General features: G+C 43.0%; 1 protein-coding gene and 1 long non-coding RNA gene across 3 annotated transcripts; one reads left to right on the top strand and one right to left on the bottom strand.

Annotated features, from left to right (window-relative positions):
* The first annotated feature begins 10,079 nt into the window (after positions 1-10,079).
* On the top strand, positions 10,080-18,272 carry LOC146183662 (uncharacterized). The gene is made up of 5 exons (XM_084609182.1): positions 10,080-10,293; positions 16,220-16,273; positions 16,658-16,711; positions 17,622-17,835; positions 18,073-18,272. The coding sequence occupies exons 1-5, from the start codon at positions 10,242-10,244 to the stop codon at positions 18,092-18,094; spliced, it is 396 nt and encodes a 131-aa protein (XP_084465308.1). The 5' UTR covers positions 10,080-10,241; the 3' UTR covers positions 18,095-18,272.
* LOC146183661 (uncharacterized) lies at positions 12,051-18,307 on the bottom strand. 2 transcript variants are annotated; one of them, XR_014708791.1, is made up of 3 exons: positions 18,239-18,307; positions 12,861-12,913; positions 12,051-12,313 (listed from the first exon to the last, which is right to left on the bottom strand). It is a non-coding gene; the product is annotated as an uncharacterized LOC146183661 (long non-coding RNA). The 2 variants fall into 2 exon arrangements; XR_014708792.1 differs by lacking the exon at positions 18,239-18,307 and adding an exon at positions 13,041-13,164.
* Between the last annotated feature and the right edge of the window lie 936 nt (positions 18,308-19,243).

Genomic DNA, 19,243 nt, shown 5'->3' with positions numbered 1-19,243 from the left:
CATAGATAAGTAAATGATGATGCATGGATGCATGCTGCAGTTATTGGCTGGTGAGCAATGGCTAATTGTAAACTCCAGGATCTGCCTTTTCCAGCGGTCTACAAGATTCCAGTCCCCTGCAAACAAACAAAAAAACGTCAAAACTATCAAACGAGCCAAAGGCAGTGGCGTTTGAGCTACGGGCCTAGCTTATTGTAAACTAAAATAACATTTTGTGGGTTTTTAGGAAAAGAAAAAATATACACAGAAAACATCAAAATAAGCTGACGCATCTAGCATCTATCCAAAATGCACTGACCTACCGCGAACGCCGTTGAAACCGTTCACCCAGTAGGCTATGTATGAAAAACAAATACTCGAAGCTTACACGAATGCCTCTTAAGCTTCAGGCACTGACTTATCGTGAACTTCAAGAACTGCATTTTCCAGTGCGTTTTAAGACAAGAAAGCTTTACTCACCATGTCCATACACAGAAAACTTTCGAGTGAGCTAAGGCCACTGATTTGAAAACAATAAGGCGCAAGGATGACTACAAAAAAAGAATAGGACACCACGTACGCACAACTACCAACCTTTTATTGGAGGAAAAAGGCAAATTTATATCCCTCGCCCACGCATGTGTCCAACGCTTAATCGCTATCAACCCTGCCAGTTTGTCAGGGTTGAGAGCATCGGTTTCTGTTCAGTGTCTGGCAACCTGTCCTGAGCGGCGCTGGCGCGTCGCTTTTATTGTTAGTTATACCGTTTTGTTTATTACCGTTTTTATTTTGCCTTTACGTTTTGACCGCTATTGCTTCAGATACTTTTGCTACGATGACTGACTATGCAACTGCTATGATTTGTTCGGCATATTTTTTTTGTAACCTTTGTTATAAGAGTTTACTCATGTCATTTGCTGCTTACTGTTATTGGTAGCGTTGAGAGTGATTAAGCGTTGGACACATGAATGGTCGAGGGGTATAAATTTAATCTCCCCCTTTTTTCCGATAAACACATGGTAGCTGTGTGCATGTGACGTCGTATTCTTTCCTGCATTGTCTTCTTTGCGCCTGTGTTTTCAAGTCATGAACCAACTCGACTCACAGGCTATCATTCTAGAGGCCACTGATATATATTAAAAACACGCTGGCTTACTCTAAAAGCAATCGGAAGCACCCATCCTGGAGGCCCTGCATGAAGACTGTTCTAGAAGTTTTGCAGATAGAAAAAACATTATGCACTGAATTAGGGAATTTCTTCTCAATACACAAATACTAATGCATTGCCTTACCATAAATATTTGAGGTTAACCCACTTACGCAGTTTTAAAATATACTCTTTGGTTGCGATGGCAGTACAGCTAATGGAGAATAGTTGTTCAGATGAGCTCAAACAAAGAAAAATATACAGTGGCAAACAGCAGAAAACAACATACAGCAGTCACCTTGACTAAGTGCTTATGGCAGTTACATGGAACAAAGTGAGGTATTATTAGCATATTTTTCCATTTAAACACTAAAATATGAGAACTAATATAACTACTTATAATAATCACTGCGTATACGTTAATACAAAGTTTATAGGAGTTTAAAACACTTAAATCTATCTTGATACAGGGACACAATATTGCACACTTTCATGTCTGATCAAAAACTAGTATATGGAAATTCATATAGGCACTTAGAAACCGCTGCTGGCATGAACATTATGGAAAGGCATCATGCCAAAAAAAGGTTGTCTGGAAAACTATGTGGATACCAGTGATGTTTTCTTTTCGGCAGGTAGAAGAGAACTTGACAGGTTCCGCAAGTTGAGAAAGTAAGAGACGATGATCTGATGATGGTCAGAAGGAGATATATATTTACAGAAGCAAAATAGTATACATAGGCAAAGTTACAGCAGCAAGTCACACAGGCAACTGTAACTTAAAAGAAAATGAAGACTCTCACACAGAGAAGTCACTTTACAGGCCCTTACTTTCCTACCGAGCGTTTCGGTTAAAGCCAAGGGGGTGTAAATACGTGCTAAGCACGGAGCCTCAATCTTGACTGTCTACATGGTCCGAGGACCGCTTTTTGATACCAGACATCAATAAAGACCCAAGGGCGGTCACCTTAGGTGATCCGCCCCGAAAATGAAGCAGCCAATCAAATTATTTAAAAACATGCCACAACCCCCGTGGGTTGGGAATGATCTTGGACCCAGGTCCTTAATTACGCCAAATAAAAATACAACATTCAAAACACACACTCCACTCGCTGGTCCCCAAACCCTCTCACATGGCGCCTGTCTTTGCCTCCCCTCCTCAGCGTGTTTGCGACGCGACCTTCCAGCTGGCGCCTTTGTGAAAGAAACGCCGCGGGGGATCTGGAGACTAGGCCACCCAGCCGTCCCGTTCGAGGAAAAGGGGGGGGGGGGGGGGCACTGTCCCAGAGCAGTGTACAGTCGCCGTTGCTCGGACCCAATGTATCGCGACACAGCGGGAGCCGCTGGGCTGATTGCCTACTTGGGAGGGCCAAGGGTCGCGCCTATTGTCGCCTTCTTCAGGACATTTAGTGAGCGCTTGTGGCAGTGCAAAAAGCTTCATTAACGGCGTGTCCCTGCACCCATGCTTGGCGCCACGGCGGGAGATTGCTGGACGAGCCGGCCGTAAAGTGGTTCGCATAAGCGTGCCGCTGTTGTTCCCGGCTGATAAGGATGCGTCTGCCGTTCGCTTCTTGGCGACGCCTCGGGGCGAAAGGAACAAAACAAACCAAGCCTCCCGCGCGCCCCGCGGGGCGCATTCAGCATCCAATTAGGGCATCCAAGAAGAGGGGAGAAAAGGAGAAAAAAAAACGCTGGCTGCTTGGCCTCGACGCGCGGGGGTTGGACCGCCAGCTTGACTCCACGCGCGAGTCGATTTTCAATGCGGCCTTACACGTCCCTCTTAAGAGGGTAAATGAGCTTGGAATCCGGTCATTTCAGCCTAATACAACGAAGGCCGCAACAACCCGCGAAGAAAACAAAACATGTAAGACACTTCGCACGTGAATGGAACACCAAATGAATCTCGCGACACAAGATGGGTATAACACAAAACAAATCACACATTCGCATCGGTGGACCGGACAGTGTTCGTGAAAGTCCCGCGCGCGAGCAATTGGATGTCCTCACGCCAAGTTCACGCGCACTCCACCGTTCACATCACACATACCCTACTGAAAAAGACCCATATGATTTTCATATAGGCCACATATGAATTCTTATAGGCCACATATGAATTCATATAGGCCACATATCGATTCATATGGGGTCAAATTCACACCATATGGGGCATATAGGACTAGGCGCAGTTTATATGGGCAAGTGGTATGAGGCCATATGTGCCCCATATTGTGCCCATATTGTGCCCATATCCATATGCATTGCAGGACATATGGATCATATGGGCACTGGGCATATGGGTGCAGAGTTCATATGGGCGCCCATATATCAACCAAACTTTGATTGTCAATGGTTCATTTGTCGTATTATGTTGAAAATGTACATCACCTGGGCAACCATATGTAAACAACACAGTACCTTTAACTATGCCAAGATGTCGAAATCACTCAACTCTTATCAAAACATATATACTACAGTGATGGTACAATTTATCACTCCCCAACAGGGCGCTGTTACATAAAGAAAGTGTGAAGCAATTAATAATAAAGTATATAGTTACAGGCGTGATTGCTTAATCGTACAATACTAAAATGCATTCTTGAATAGAGGGTGCTTTTGGATGCTTGACAATGGCCAAAAGTAGTTACATTCTGCTTATCTGCATGCAACAATTAAATGGCTTGAAAGAAGCTGTTCATTTGATGTAATAAAGTAGGTCATTGCACTTTATGTGCCATCATCACAAAAATATACATAACAAAATTTCAATAATCCAATTCCTTTCTTAGATCAAGAGATATATTCGGTTTCCACAAAGACACGTAATCATTAAAAGCAGAAAAAAGAAAGATCAGCCTCCCCCCTCCCCCCTCCCAAATTTTTTCGTGTTGTCATGCACCGCCAGCTTGTCCCTCTCCCATCGCCTTCATCCCCTGCATACCACGCTGCTTCCTTCGTTTTGCCTATTTATTTTTTTCGTTAGAGGTCAGTACCCATGCTGCAGCTGCTTAATTGTTAAAGCCCTCCCCACCGCTCTCCCCTGGCTCGCATCCGATGCTCTCTAAACTTGAAACTTCCGGTGGTTTATTTATTTTTATTTTTTTTTTAATTCCCAGAAACGCGATGATTGGGAGACGGCTCGACTTCTGTACCGGTGACGAACGGCTTGTTGAGAAGAGGCAAGGAGGGACCAATACAGGAAAGGGCAAGTGGGTTTAATGGGGTAGGAAGTGGGGGGGGGGAGAGGCTTAAAAGCCTATTTGAGTCATGAGTCAAGGTGCTCGCAGGTACAGGTGTGCGGTAGCAACGGTGCTCGCTGGGGTCATTGAAATCACCCCCCCCCCCCATTTTTCGTGTTGTGCAGGTACCGCCATCTTGTCCCTCTCCCATCGCCTTCAACCCCTGCATACGATGCTGCTTCCTTCGTTTTGCCTGCTTTTTTTTTTTTTTTTGCTTGTTCGAGGTCAGTTCTTTTGTTGCAGCTGCTTAATTGTTAAAGCCCTCCCCACCACTCCCCCCTCGCTCGCATCTGCTCTCTAAACTTGAGACTTCGTTTTGCCTGCTTTTTTTTTTTGCTTGTTCGAGGTCAGTTCTTTTGCTGCAGCTGCTTAATGGTTAAAGCCCTCCCCACCACTCCCCCCTCGCTCGCATCTGCTCTCTAAACTTGAGACTTCTCCAACCATCACTTCTTAAATTCCTACTGCTCGACTCCGGCGCGGGTGACGAAGGGCTTGTTGAGAAGAGGCAAGGAGGGACGAATAAAGAAGAAGAGAGCGAGTGGGGTTTAAAGGGGTAGGAAGGGGAGGGGGGGCGGAGATTTAAAAAGCCTATATTGAGTCAAGGTGCCAGCAGGTTCAGGTGTGGGGTAGCAGCGGTGCTCGCTGGAGTCATCTTTTTTTTTTTTTTTTTTTTTCTGCGTTGTGGCTAGCTCGTACGGTTCACGTGGTTCGGGGTCATCTAACTGAGGAAGTCGCTTTTTTCCGATACTTGGTCTCGGTCTCCAGGACGGATGGTTCTTGGAAGCTTTTTTTTTTCTTTTTTTTTTTTTGTCGGAGTCTTCGGAATGTTCAGTTATGGTGTTGCTACTTGTTAAGAAATTCCTTATATACCATTTTTACGTTGCCGCATATTTTTTAGGCACTTATTTGCCAGTTTGCAGTTGAGGACTAGTATACATGCAGTGTAGACCGCTTATAACGTAGGTCGCGGGACCTCGAACGCTGCACTGAAAGCGGTACCGCACTTTTTACCTGAAGCTACACACGCATCTCATTAATAAATGAACAAAACGCAACGCACTAAATCCTCTGAACACAGATTAGTTTCAGCATACCGCACGCAGCGCGCGACCGCGTAAAATACCGCGACCGCCGCGAGCGGAACTGTGTATCCGCGAACGCAAGCTCAGTTTCGCAAAGGCGTTGGTGCTAACCTTAGCAGCCACAAACGCAGTGGGCTAAAGCATCCTTGTCTCTTTGAATTCAAACAAATGATATGAGGAGTCTCGGAGCAAGGCCTTTTAGTTGGAACACAAGCTGTGCGGTGAGGGGGATAGAGGAATCCTCATTTAGTGTTTAGTGCACTGTTGTGGCCCCCCACGACATTGTACCTCCTTCACAATCAGCGGTTACGTTATAAGTGGTATCCACTGTATTTTGTAAACAATGGCTTGAGGTCTTTCTCTAGATGGTCTTTGGGAACATATAACCGGCTACGCAATGTTTTTGTTACTCCTTTCTTTCTTTTAGCATACGGGGCGGCGGCACCATCATTATCGTTACTCATGAAAGTTTGCTCTGCCGCCCCATAAATAATGCCCCAAACTTTTGAACTGAATCACGTTCACTCTAGAGCTTTTAGCCTAACCGCTATTTTCGGCTGCTTTTACCGGCTCCCACACGCGGCAGCTTCATTTGCACCGGAATTCCACAATATGCTTCATCCTATAAACCACATCATAACTGTACACCTTCATTTTATTCGATGACTTTAACTTTCCTTCGATATGATGGAATAATATCTTGTCGCAACACTAAGTGAACAGAACATCGAAAGTCCTTGCCTCACATTCGGTTTATCTCAACACGTCACCTCCTAGGCTTGACGAAAGGAGGAAGCTGATCAGACATAGCCTTTCTTTAGTTTTTTTTTTTTTTTTTCCAACTTGACGGCAATGCAATTATTTGGGAAAACTCGTATCATCGGTATTTGCAGATACATGTGCACAAAACATAGCGGAATGTGCTATTGACAGACTCTACGTCTTGTACTTGTTCAACTGTACATTTTTGTTTTTTGGTTTGCAAACCTATGCTATGATATGATGCATTCTTTTTGTCGTATTGTTGTACCAACCTCCACTGCAGCATGGATACTCTTAATAATTCGTGAATGAAATAACTGGATTTATTTTATTTGAGCTTGGAAGTAGGCCAGCGCCGCGTCATTTCCAGTGCCATGAAAGGGATTGCGAATTTGCGATCCAAGGGATTTATTTTGCATTGCAAGGAATGTCTCCTCCAGAGCACGCAGTGGGCTTCTCCCTCCCCGTTTGTATATATGGCAATTAAAGTTTCTGCCATCACCATGTTTCTTTCCTCGCGTCTCCCGGGTTAGGAAAAACTTGTCCAAGCTCTCCGCTTTTTCTTTTCCTCCCTCACTTTTTCGCCGCGTTCTGTCATTCTCTCCACATCTAGTAACTTGCTGCGCTTTCCTTTTTTTCCTCCTCCTACGCTGCTCCGCAGTCCCCCGTGCTCTCTCCACATAGCTCACGCCGAAACGAGTTATCGCTCTCCGGAAAAAACTTCGCTCTCCGCTTTTTTTTCTTCACTCTCGCCTTTCCGCCGCATTCTTAAATTCTCTCTCCCGTCTGCTTCCTCTTTTCTCCTCCTCCGCGGTTTGCTCCCGCCGAAACGACTTTTGTTGGTGTAGTGTTACTGCTGCTGGCGCGCGTCCATTTATACCCACGCAGTGTGCTTCGCCGGTGCCTCTGCTGCTTGTGTTGTGAGAGAAGGGAGGACAGCATACAAGATGGGTATAAAGCTCCTCCTCCTTAATCAAAGATTTTAACCCGGTCACATGCGCTGACTCTGCTAAATGCAAGAGAATCTACTGGAAGGAGACGTTCAACGGTGAGGTACAAGAATCCTACCCCCCCCCCCCCCCCCCCCCCTCCGGCGACGTTCTGCTTCTTGGATGTAAGTCTGCATGTGTTACAAGTATATTGCAATACTTTTTGTCTCGATCGTACTATTACTGCCTGCTGACGTAGCTTCTGTGTAAGTTTGCGGCTCTTATATTATTGTTCCGCAAAAGGTGATGGAGGCGTTGAATAGATTTTGATCGGTGTCGGCCCGCCGTCAACGCTGTGTGTACGGTCAAACACAACCACGCATACGCACCAAAGTACTTACCAATAACGGAAACCTAGTAAGCATGCTCAGAGTAATTGCCTCATCCCCCCTAATCCTTCTTGAATAAGGGAATAACGGACAGCGAGTACGCATAATCACAGTAATTGCCGCATTCCCCGCCCTTTTATTGGAGCATTCCTGCGTGTGCGCAGGGCTTGAATAGTGTCTGATAAAAGAACGTGCTCAGTGTACTATGCAACTGCTTGCACGTAATTATTTAACTTGCAGCACTCCGCTGCACTGTGCGTGCGCGGCATATTATAATCGGCGCATATTTTGCAATGTGGAAGTCGCATACAGTTCGACGTGCTGATGGCCGTGGAAACATATTTAGACATTTTTGCTGTCCCGGACGGTGACACGAGCCGCGTGCGTCTTCTCGCAAGCAAACTTTTACGTTGCACGGGCGGCGGAGCTTGCCGAATAGAAGTGCGGCCAGCTAGTTTATCTGCTCATTGTTTATACTCATATTATCTGACGCTGACCACTGAAAACGTAATAGAATGTGTACATACATTCCATATTCCATTGCAAAGTGCTGTGTAACGTGCCCTTTAGTTAGCAATAAGTTTAGCTCCCATAAATTTCTCTCTCTGCATGCCACATAGGCTAGCACAATTAGCAGACAAATGACAAAAAGGGACCTGCATCTGTTGCGCATTTATTTGTTGCCATTAAAATTTATCCAACCGCGGTCACATTCAGTGTGGTCGTCTGATACAGCATGTCATCAATATTTAAGGAAGGGCAGGCTTTTAGAAAAATAGATATCTTGCAGGATGGACAAACGAGGACAATATGTATGTGGGAAAGCAGGAACAGTATTTAACTGAAAGGGAACAGACATGTCAGAGTAATGAAGCACAGAGCAATATGAAAATACAATGGGTAAGAGGTGCTGAGAGGTATCAGAAAAGGAGTATTGGCACCAGGGATCACTTTCAGAAGGGGAGAGTTGTTCCTGAAGTCGGACCAGCGCTGCTAGAAATAAACCACTGATGCGGCAGTACAGGGTGACATAAAGCGGAGATCACTGAAAGCTTGAGAAGCATAGACTAAATGCTGATAAGAAGGATGGGTATGGAGAATGGGCAAAACCGACGGGCAACGAAGGTAATAACTAAATATTTGTATAGGAAGAGTGCGGACTTGCAGTGGAGGAAGAGAGCTAGAAAACTGACCAGTAAGTGTACAGGATTCCAGAAAAGCATATATTGAGCATATTGAATCAATGGTCAGAAATGTAGGGGGAGAGTAATGTAAACTTAATGGGGAAAAAAGGCAATTGTTGGGATATGTAGAGAGCTTGCACTTGGGCCACAGTGGCTGCCATTCCAGTATGCAGGCAGAGTGTAACACGTCAGGAGGCATGGCGCACACGTATAATCAACTTATTGGTCCCTAGCTGCTTCACCCTGCACAATCGAAGCTGCTGTAGTACTTCAATGCTTTTGGCTTACAACAGTGTGATTCAGTGGGTATGTGTGTAATCTGTGTGCACCAGAAAAGAGCACATGTTTCTAAAAAGTTGGACTATTACTATATTGACACTTACGTATCACTGCATAGACTCTGACGTGGTGCAGTTTTTTTTTTTACTTGAGAAAAATTCAAAGCCTATAGATCCGTTGCGTGAGCACGCTTGCTGACAGTCAATGCACCATTCTCAAAAAGTAACATATATCGAGGCTCTTCAAGCAGTTAGCTTGAAATTTCAATCTTATTCTGCTTGTACATGATGGGCTATATAATTTGAACTAACGGAATCACTACACCTATGACTTTTTCAGTGAAGCTAGATTTTCGGTCATGCACATTCGCAGCACTGATTGCAATAACAAAATGTCTCTGATCACCATGCCACTTGTACTGTGGATGCATGTTTTTGCTTTCTCCAGTTTCATATCTGAAATAAAGCAACTTGAGTTCTTCATTACAGTGGTGGCCCATTATTGTAAAGGCACAGATCAGCATGCACCCAGTGCACCTACTAGAAATGTATTGCTGCTGTTAGGTGATTTTGATACTTCGGCATTGTTTCATGCGTTGCTTCATGTCTTTGCAGTCTTGTTGCATTTTTGTTAGCTACTGCAGGAATGAGAAAAAAGGTCCCCTTGAGCAGTGTCTCTCAGGGCCTTTTTTGCAAGTAGTTTGCAAACGCAGCGCAATTCTCCTATAGAAAAACAGATCCTATTGGAATGTCACATCAGTGCATGGGCGATGGCAGGATGTTTTTTTTTTTTTTTATCTTATGGAGCCAAACTTGCTCATCCCAGTACGGGGGGGGGTGCATTTGTCCAGACGCCATGCTGGCAGAGGCACTGATGCCATGAGCCAGCACTTCTGCCAGCCAGATCAAGATCTTGGATTACTATAGATAACACATGTAGGTATTTGTGTTGGGGGCAAAAATGTTTGTGGTGATTATTTGATAAAGTAAGTTGGTGAATTTTGCCTTAATGCTTTTATTTGCTCAGACGCTGCATGGATGCTTGAAGATGGTACTTGCTAATCTATACTTTCTGTATTCTGAAGGTGAAACGCAGTAAAAAAAAAAAAAAAAAAAAATCTGCTCCTTCTCGGACAAGACTCCCATGGCCTGAAAGCTCGGGTGATGAGCTTATTGAGAGATGGTTGCTAAGGAAAGAGCAAGAAAATAGCAAGTCCCTGCGAAGAAAGGTCAGAAAGCTGGAGGAGAAGCTGAAATGGTTGAAGATCAAGATAGCCGCCTCCAGGATTTGCTGCACAAGAAATTTGGCAAGTTATAAACACTTTTCTTTTGAAATTTAAGCGAAATGGTTTGTTTTTAAGTTTTAAATGCAGTGATGTAAGCGCAGAATTATAAGCATTCTGTTTGATATGTGCTGACAGTAATCTGCATTATATATAGCTGGGTGTACGTCTCTGTAACATGCTGTAATAGCCTGTCATTACCTAACCAATAATTTTAATGTGTTCAATTTTGGACAGGCCAAAATACTATTTGTGCTTGGAGTCTTGTTTCAAACTTTGTTGTCATTTTGCCTGTAGCAAGCAATGTTTTCTAACAAAAATGTCAGAAATCGACAAAAATGTATAGTTACACCGGAAGACACCAGAGACATAGTCGCCGCTGGGCACCATCTGTGTTCACCGACCTTGAGTGTAGCCAGCAACTTTGGTGAATCAGTGATATTAGCTGTGGGAATAAGGTCTCTATTGGCATCATCGCAGTCAGTTATTACTGTACTTGGTTGAAAAAATCCACTGTGCTAAAAAACACCACGACTATACACTCTAAACATAGATCATACCTTATAAGCACAACTCTCTCATAACATAAAGAATGTCGCCCATTGTTATGAGATTACAGTGGTTTGTTCTGCACCCTTCAAATTGTCCAGATTTGCCTGTGTACAGAAAAAAATTGATTTGTCCCAGAGTATTGGCCCATTTCAGTTTACTATTAGGCACAGATCATGGCAAGTCCCCTGCATGTGCGGTTGTGTATGAGTTCCATTTATCTTGCAGTAAGGTGCACGTTGGCCAGATGGGCCGATGTATAAATGTATGTCTGAAGGAGCATTTGGAGGTCATATTGTCCGACACTTACTTGCACGTGGCTGTGCATTGCAGGAAATGCAACGAAGGAAAAAATAAGAATGGTGATAAAGATAGACAAGGCTGCTATCCGCAGTTCTCACAAACTAGCATTCTTTTCCATCATCGAGATAGGCTAACATGAGAACTTAAGAAGGCCTACTGTATCAGGAAAAAAGGTGCTAGATGCATCACCCAGCCTTTGTCTCCCTAGCAGAGTGTGCATTTTTATACCTAGATAAAATTTGAAACATAATCTTTTTTTTTTTACTGTCTGGTGATTCTGCGCAGGTGCATCTGTTTGTTTCTCTGCATATATATCTCATCTGTTTAGTCAAATAACCATAGTTGTGAGTCTGCGCTTGTCCTGTTTTTTAAGCGTTTAGACGTCATCTTTTTTAGTGCAATGGATTTTTTCAACCATGTCTATATACCAACTCGCCCAACTTTCTACCTTATTACTGTACTTGTATTCACCTTGCAGCTGTTCTAGGCAATATGATTTCTTATTGTAGGCATCGATTTACTTGTGTTCCTGCAGCATATAAACTGTTGTGTCTACATTTTGAAAGTATAATACATGCAGAAATTGTGAGATGAATAAGGGCAGTAACTGCTTTCTATGATGCTGATTCACACAGCCTAAAGCCTAAGCCTCTGGTTTGTCCATCCAGCACAAGAGGTGCCGGCGGCACCCAAGATCACTTTGCACATTTGGAGCGAACACAGATGATGCCAAGCAGTGGCACTGTCTCTGTTGTCTTATGGTGTAAATGTAGATGTTGATGTCACTAGAGGGGGCCGTATTGCAAGAGAGAGTATGAATATCTAAATAGTACTAGGTACTGTTGAAGAATGTGTGCTGCATTGAAAATTACGTACTCTTACGGCACGCTTCGAAACTACAACTGTCATTGTGTGCTAAAAATGCACTCTTTAGTTGTATTTCATGTCTTTTTGTACAGAAATTTGTGACAGTTGTGTGTACGGAATAGGATAGAATGTAGCACTGGATAAAGGTGGGGGCTAAGGATGCTGAAGCACAGAACCTTATCTCCGAGGATGTGAGAAGGGAGCCCGAACCACAAAGTATTGAATGTTGAGCGACAGATATGAAGAGAGAAAATCAGAATGAAGAGATGGGGCCCCCACCTGATCTTACTTTGTTTAGCTTTTGCCTTTGTCAGACCTTGTGGAGCTGCAAAAACAGAAATTCCCCTTCACTCGGGAGGTCTTTTTCTAAAAATAATCCATCACTCTCGTGCCAATCACAGTAATCACACCTTGTTTTTTTTTTTTTAGTTTGGTGTAGGGTAAAATGAAATGGGGTATTTACAGAAGTATAATATGGAAGTGATAGGAGGGACTTTCAAATTGGGGGGGGAGGGGGGAGGTGGCATGCACTCTAGCCTAGGGCCCTTATTTCTGTTAATCCAGCTCCGAGAATGTTGCAAGCTGTGATGGCTGAAATTTGCATGGCCTGCTGATCCACTTTCCAATTTTAAAACATGAAACTGAAACAATTGCAAAAATCACTGAATTTGTGCAATCAGCACTATTAAAACTAATGCAGGATATGTTGCTGGGCTAGTTAGTGGTTATCGAGCATTATGGTATTGCAGTGCTGGCAGACAAGGACAAAAGGACGAGATACACTTACACAAATGTGCTGAACTTTCAACATGATTTTGGATGTTTTGATTCGCGCTTTACATTTGACAGAAGGCATCAACGTGCAAACGCACCTACAAAGTAGATATAATCTCAGTAGCCACATGTTTCTTTTTTCATGAAAAATCTGGAAAAAAAGTTAAAGGCCAGGGCACAAAAACCAACATCGCACAAAAAATGCTAACGGGGCCGAAGCCCGAAGTGAAGGCAGCTTTTGATGCAAAAACTCGCAAGTGGCAAGTTAGCCACATTACCAGTTGTCATGTGGTTGTGGCATTTTTGAGAGGTGACCACTTTCCAGTTTAGAATTCCCAATGGCATCATAGGTTTCCTCCTTTTAAATCAATGACTGCGGCGAAGTTTGTCAAATCACACCTTGTCATAGTCAATGCTGCAATTAAAACATCGTTTTTTTTAGTTTCCTTTATATTTTTACTTTTGTTACTGGTGCAGTGTATATTTAAACATTTAGTGTTTCCTGCAAAATATTACATGAAATGAAGAGCTAGAGCAGCAATAGTTGAGTGAATCTGAGAAAGTAGGAACCTGGGTGCAAGCAAAAAAATGAAGACATAGTAGATGCTTGGGCATGCTGGTTAGACATCGGTGCAGTGCATTTACGCTCAGATGTCTGTGTCTCCTCTCGTCCTCGTCGTGAATGCGCTGCACCGATAATAAAAAAAGCATCAAGCTAGGTCAGATGAACTCATTGATGAAGAGAAAGTTTATTCATGCTATCAGTAAACTGCAGCTCACTGGCAAAGAGAAAACAGGAACATGCCCATGTCTACTACTCATGACCTCAAGCTTCTGGCACACACACTGACTTAACTTTGTAGGGCATAGACGTGATCGAGCTTGTCTACAAAGCAAAGGAAGTGACATTTTACAGCAGGTTTAGTCTGTGTTCTCATTGAAGCAATACTGCATAAGAATAAAAGCAAGTAACAAGCACATTGCCCTAGACAATGCAGTTGAATGCTAGGATTTGTTCCACAGCATAATGCTGTGGTGCTGTAAATGTGGCTCATTAATTACTTCAAGGACATTGCCTGCTCAGCTGAAGTGATGGCCTTGCATAGATGGTCTGTGGTCTGGCTTCCTAACTAAGCAGACTGCAGTTGCAAGTGAAACCATCATGTACCATTTTGATTTCAACTATGTGTACACAATGCTTTCAACCAATTTTTATTCAGCTGTCAAAATGACTCCTCTTCAGAGTATCAATGAAAATAGACGAATGCTCCTTTTGTTGCATCCAGTGTGCATGCACTTCACACTTTTAGTGTTGCTTCTGACATCCAGATATGAGCTTTGTGCCATAATTGCTGTATAGTAGCTGCAAACCTGACAAAGACAGCTTGTGAGATCACTGGGCTGTGCCAACTTTGCTGTAAAATTGATGCTGATAAGAAGTCCATATCATCATTCTTTGTCAATCTGCTATCACTTTCCGTAGGCAGTGCCAAACTTTGAAGCATTAAAACAATTTTGCTGAGCAGAACGTTCTATCACTAATAGGTCTTCAGTGTGGGACTTGCAGTGTATGACTTCCTTCAGTGCTTCTGCTATACAAGCTTTCCAAGCAACTTGAGCTAGGATTTCAAAAAGGTTATTTTGCCCTTACCTGATTATATTTGCTTAACTCCTACATTATTCCCTGCAGCCCCCAAGTGAGATATGCAAGGTTTTATAAGAACTTCAGAAAACACCTATTAAATTGTTTCTTGCACGGTATGCTTCACAAACTTCTTTTTTTTTTGCATTTTAAAGCCTATAAAATATGAAAGAAAAGGTCACTTGATTGGGCGCTTGAGCTTTGCTATTATGCAGCTGTCGAGAATATGTAATGAGTGGGCAAGGTTGGCAGCAGTACGACTGTAGGCATGGTGACGCAACAGTGTTGTATATATTTGGATCTCTAGCCTGTGTCATGTGAAGGTGCAAATGCATGCCGCAATGACTGACCATTGCTGACTACAAAAAAAAAGAGCATTTTCATTCTCCTTTGAAATGCTCGGTCAGGAACATTCATTGTGCCATTGTGCAGTAAAAAGCAGGAATCCCAGTCAGTCACTGCATGCTTGAGAGCAGCACAGGAGCTTGGCATAAGCATCTGGTCACATGGCTTTTGTTTCTCATTCTGTGAATTTTAGAATGCAAGAAAGTACTGAATGAGAAATATAATATAGGAAACAATTTAATGATTGGTTTTCACTGGCACTATACAAGTTTGCATATCCCACTCTGGCTCTGCAGCAAATATTTACAACTTTCAGTAATTAAGCTTACATAATAAGTCAGTTAATGGGGAATTAAAAATTACCCTAAGTTACAGTAGTCTATGTCAACATGAAACATCCAGTACAGTTGTCTCTGAAGTGCCTTTTGATTTTAAATCTTGGCTGTAGTTGTGCATGTTATGCATATCCACTGCTCAACGACTACTATAGTTTACCATATTGCCACTGTGCATCTGCATGGCTTTTAAAACTATTAGTGAGCATTAAGGCTGACAGCAGTATAAGAGGTAAGTTGGAAAAAAAAAAAGATAAGTTGGAATCTGGTGGAAGTATTCCAGATGGCCTATTCCAGTGTTCCTCAAATGGGGGTCCGCAAAAATATTTTGAGGGCCTGCAAACACACATCTCCCCCCCAAAAAGAAAGTTTATGCAATAGATCTGTGCTCTGGCCTGGCAAGACAGCTTTGCAGGATTAAAAGCATGGAGGTTCAAAGCCAACTTGTTTCTCAAAGGCAAAGACACAGGAGAGGAGTATGGAAATTGAGAGTCTGCATACGAGAGAGGGATTTTTGTTGATGCAGGCATCGGTTAAACTCGAGCTCTTGCTGCACTGCTGGATGGGCTGCAGGCAAAACATTTGGGGTGGGAGAGTGAGCAGCGCAGTGTTGGAAGGAGTTCAGTCTTTTCCAGCAGCATACATACTGACATGCTGCCTCTGTCTATGTCCTCTGCAGCTGTGGCCCACTGGCTTATCAAGTGCACATTTTTAGAGGTCACTTTAGTATGGACCCTATCCCAGTTTGATCTCTTGGTACTGCAGCAACAACAGTCCTCACAAGAATCCCTACCCCCCTCTACAGTCAACTTTCAGTGGTTCACAAGAGGTCTCCAACCCATCCATTGCCGATAACCACTGATCTATTCATTAAGCTGTTTGCTACTTACACAGATCCCTTCCGTTTCTAGCTCTTTAGGAAACAGTGCGAACAATGCACTGAAAATATGCAAACAAAAGAGTAGTAAGGATGGCTTTTCTTTATGGCTGTAGAAATCAAATAGCTAACCTTATCCATATCAAAAGGATTGTCTTTTTTTGTTCATCTTTCATGTCTACTGTGGCCCATCTATAAATAAACATGTGTGAATTCAGATTTCAGTTTGTTGTTTCACTGCTTTTCCTTTCCTTGTAGGTGTTGAATGCACCTGGGGACAAGGTACCTGTACTGGCAACAGCAAACTGCCGGGTAGGGGAATCACATATGCTTTCAACTCCTATGCTTGCACAACTACCTAACAAAGTCATAACACCCAGATTAACTTATAACTCTTTTTAATGTGCACTGCTTCACTTTGTTTCATGTTTCTTGCTATGCCATCCCATTTAAAAACTGGAAAGGATTGGCCAAGAAATCTATGTGTTCATTCATTCATGTTTTTACTATTGCTTGCACATCAGAGTTGTAAGGGTGGCTTTTCTTCGTGGCTGTAGACAACACATAGCTTACATCAAAACCAAGAGCAATATCTTTTTTTGTTCATTTTACCTTTCTACTGTGGCCCATCTATAAACATGTGTGACTTCGGATTTCAGTTTGGTACGTGTTTCACTGATTTTTCTCTCCTTGTAGGTTTCGAATGTGCCTGGGGACCAGGTACCTGTACTGGCAACAGTAAACGACCAGGTAGGGGAATTGCATATGTTTACCACTCTTATACTTGTCCAACTGTGCAGACAGAAATATGTAAGGAGGAGACCATAAGACCCAGAAAAACACCTTTTAACATTTGTTTTGTGTTTCTTGCTATGCCATCTCACTTAAAAACTGGGAAAGAAAGGTCAAGAAGTCTATGTATTCATTCATGTTTTTACTGTTGCTTATTACCATGTGCTTGGGTACACATGGAAATAATTACTTATTTCACCACATTTACTATATAACCTATATTAAATCACTACTTGGCTAGTGATCGAACTGTAGGGACATAAGCGGCTCATTGTATGGCGCATACAAGGTGAGCCTACTGCCACTCGTAACAAGGAAAGCATAGAGGATTATTTATTTTGTTTATTAATATCGAAAATAACGAGTCATTTGATACTACAAATGTACCAGTTTGTGTTTTTTACGGTCTGCGATTTCTTCCAAAATCTTTGTGGTTTTTACTGAACTGTTCAAAGCCAATTTTCTTTAAAGGTGCTATCATGTAACACCTCTGAATTTTCTAGTCTAATGAAAAGTTAAATTATGTTTTCACACTGAAATTTTTTGCAATCTGTGAACAAAGGTTTTTATCAGGCACCAAAAAGTGCCAGTAGAGTGATTTTTTTAACCGAAGATTCATCTGTTTTACATCTTTTTTCAAAACACATTAAATTGGTGAACAATACAAAGCTTAATCAGATTGTCATAACATGTATAACTTAGAAAAATATTTATAACTGCCTCATGACTGGTAAATATCCTTGCAAGATATATTAAGAGAAATTGTCTTTCGATTAAGGGTTCTTTAAAGTGCATATTTTATCCTTTATTGTCCATATTTTATTTTTGCATGCATGCGGAGGGTAATGCTTTTCTCTGTTCCATGCAGGTTCACCTTGGCAATTGTGTGTACATTCCTGTAGAGAGATGGCAGTGGCTCCTGACGCTGCCCAAGGATTCTCTGTTTTTCAAAGAACCAGTGAAGGCTGCCTGTGTCTCAGAAACAGGAGTGTGATAGGGGCCCCGTGTCGCCGCTTTCCGAACTCTAGTCCATTCAGCCTCCAAAAAAGCCCTGACCTATCACAAATTGGCAGCTGTAACAAGTGAGTCCTTCAATCGTGATCTAATTATCTTTTTTCAGTCAAGTTCATGTTGTTTTACATAAACACAGCTCAACATCCTTCACATTTGTGGAGAATTCATGTGTTCAATTCCATTTCTTTTATATTGCTGTGAATTGTTTTGGTGTTTCCTGACTGATTTCAATAATTTATTTTTACAATGATATAAAATTGACCATTTCTTCTCTTCGGACTTTTTTCTCACTTGTTGCTTTCCAGATGGATTTGTCGCATATATTAGCAGGAATGCTATTGATCAGCTGCCTCCAAGCAAGTGCAGGCAGAAACTAAAGATATATTACAGAAATGCTGAAAGACGAACAGATGAAAAATGCAAGCTTGAAACTTCATATGTCATGTATATTAGAAGCCAAATAAATACTACCGAAAATTTCAGTCATTACCAGCCTTCTCTTATTGTATAATGTAGGACACCTGCTCAAATGTCACCACCTGAAAAGAAATTATATAGCTGTAGATTTCACGTCACCCTTCCTGCCCAAATCACCTATAATGCCCGTATTGCCCATAACGCCCGTATTGCCCATATTGCCCATAATGCCCATATCACCCATAAGTCCCTTATGCCCATATCACACATATCGCCCATATACCCATATCACACATATCGCCCATATGCCCATATTGCACATATCACCCGTACTCCCCATATGTCCCATATGACACATATCCCCCATATCCAATAATACCGTATGCTCAAAATTCATATGGGAGATTTTCAGTAGGGTAGCCCCGGGTACGCGGGAACATTCACGCGTCGCCGAAAGGCCATGGCTCAAGCGTGTGCTTGCTTTACGCCCCAAGTCACATTGGGGACACGGGTTAACGCGTCGGCGTTACCATTGCTTGACCCTTTCCTGTGGGTCACCGTCACATTGTAGCGCTGTAGGGCTAGCGCCCATCGCGCGAATTTTGCCCCATGAGGCGTACTAGTAGTGAGATAGGAGAGGGGGTTGTGGTCAGACACCACGTTAATTTCTGCCCCGTACACCCAATGATCAAATTTTTTTAGTGCCCAGATAATGGCGAATGCTTCCCGCTCGATCGTAGACCAGCGGGTCTGCGTTGGCGTGAATCGGTGGCTGGCAAACGCTATCGGCCTTTCCCGTCCCTCGTCTCCCATCTGCGCCAAACAAGCCCCCGCTGCAACGTCGGACGCCTCGGTGAACAGTCAATATGGCCTTTCAATGTCGGGGGTGTTCAGCGATGCAGCTTCGCACAGAGCTCATCTTGAGCCTGTCGAGCGCGTTTTGCGCTTCCTGGCTCCACGGAATCGTGTTAGGTACACCTCGCCTCGTCAAAGACGTGAGTGGTGCGGCCACCTCGGCGTATCCTTCAACGTAATCGCGGTAGTAACCACATAAGCCTA

The sequence above is a fragment of the Amblyomma maculatum genome, chromosome 7 (assembly GCF_055883805.1).
Source record: "Amblyomma maculatum isolate TAMU_Amacu chromosome 7, ASM5588380v1, whole genome shotgun sequence".
Taxonomy (NCBI): Eukaryota; Metazoa; Arthropoda; class Arachnida; order Ixodida; family Ixodidae; genus Amblyomma; species Amblyomma maculatum.
The sequence above is the reverse complement of the archived record's forward strand: the minus strand, read 5'-3'. Positions and strand labels throughout refer to the sequence as shown.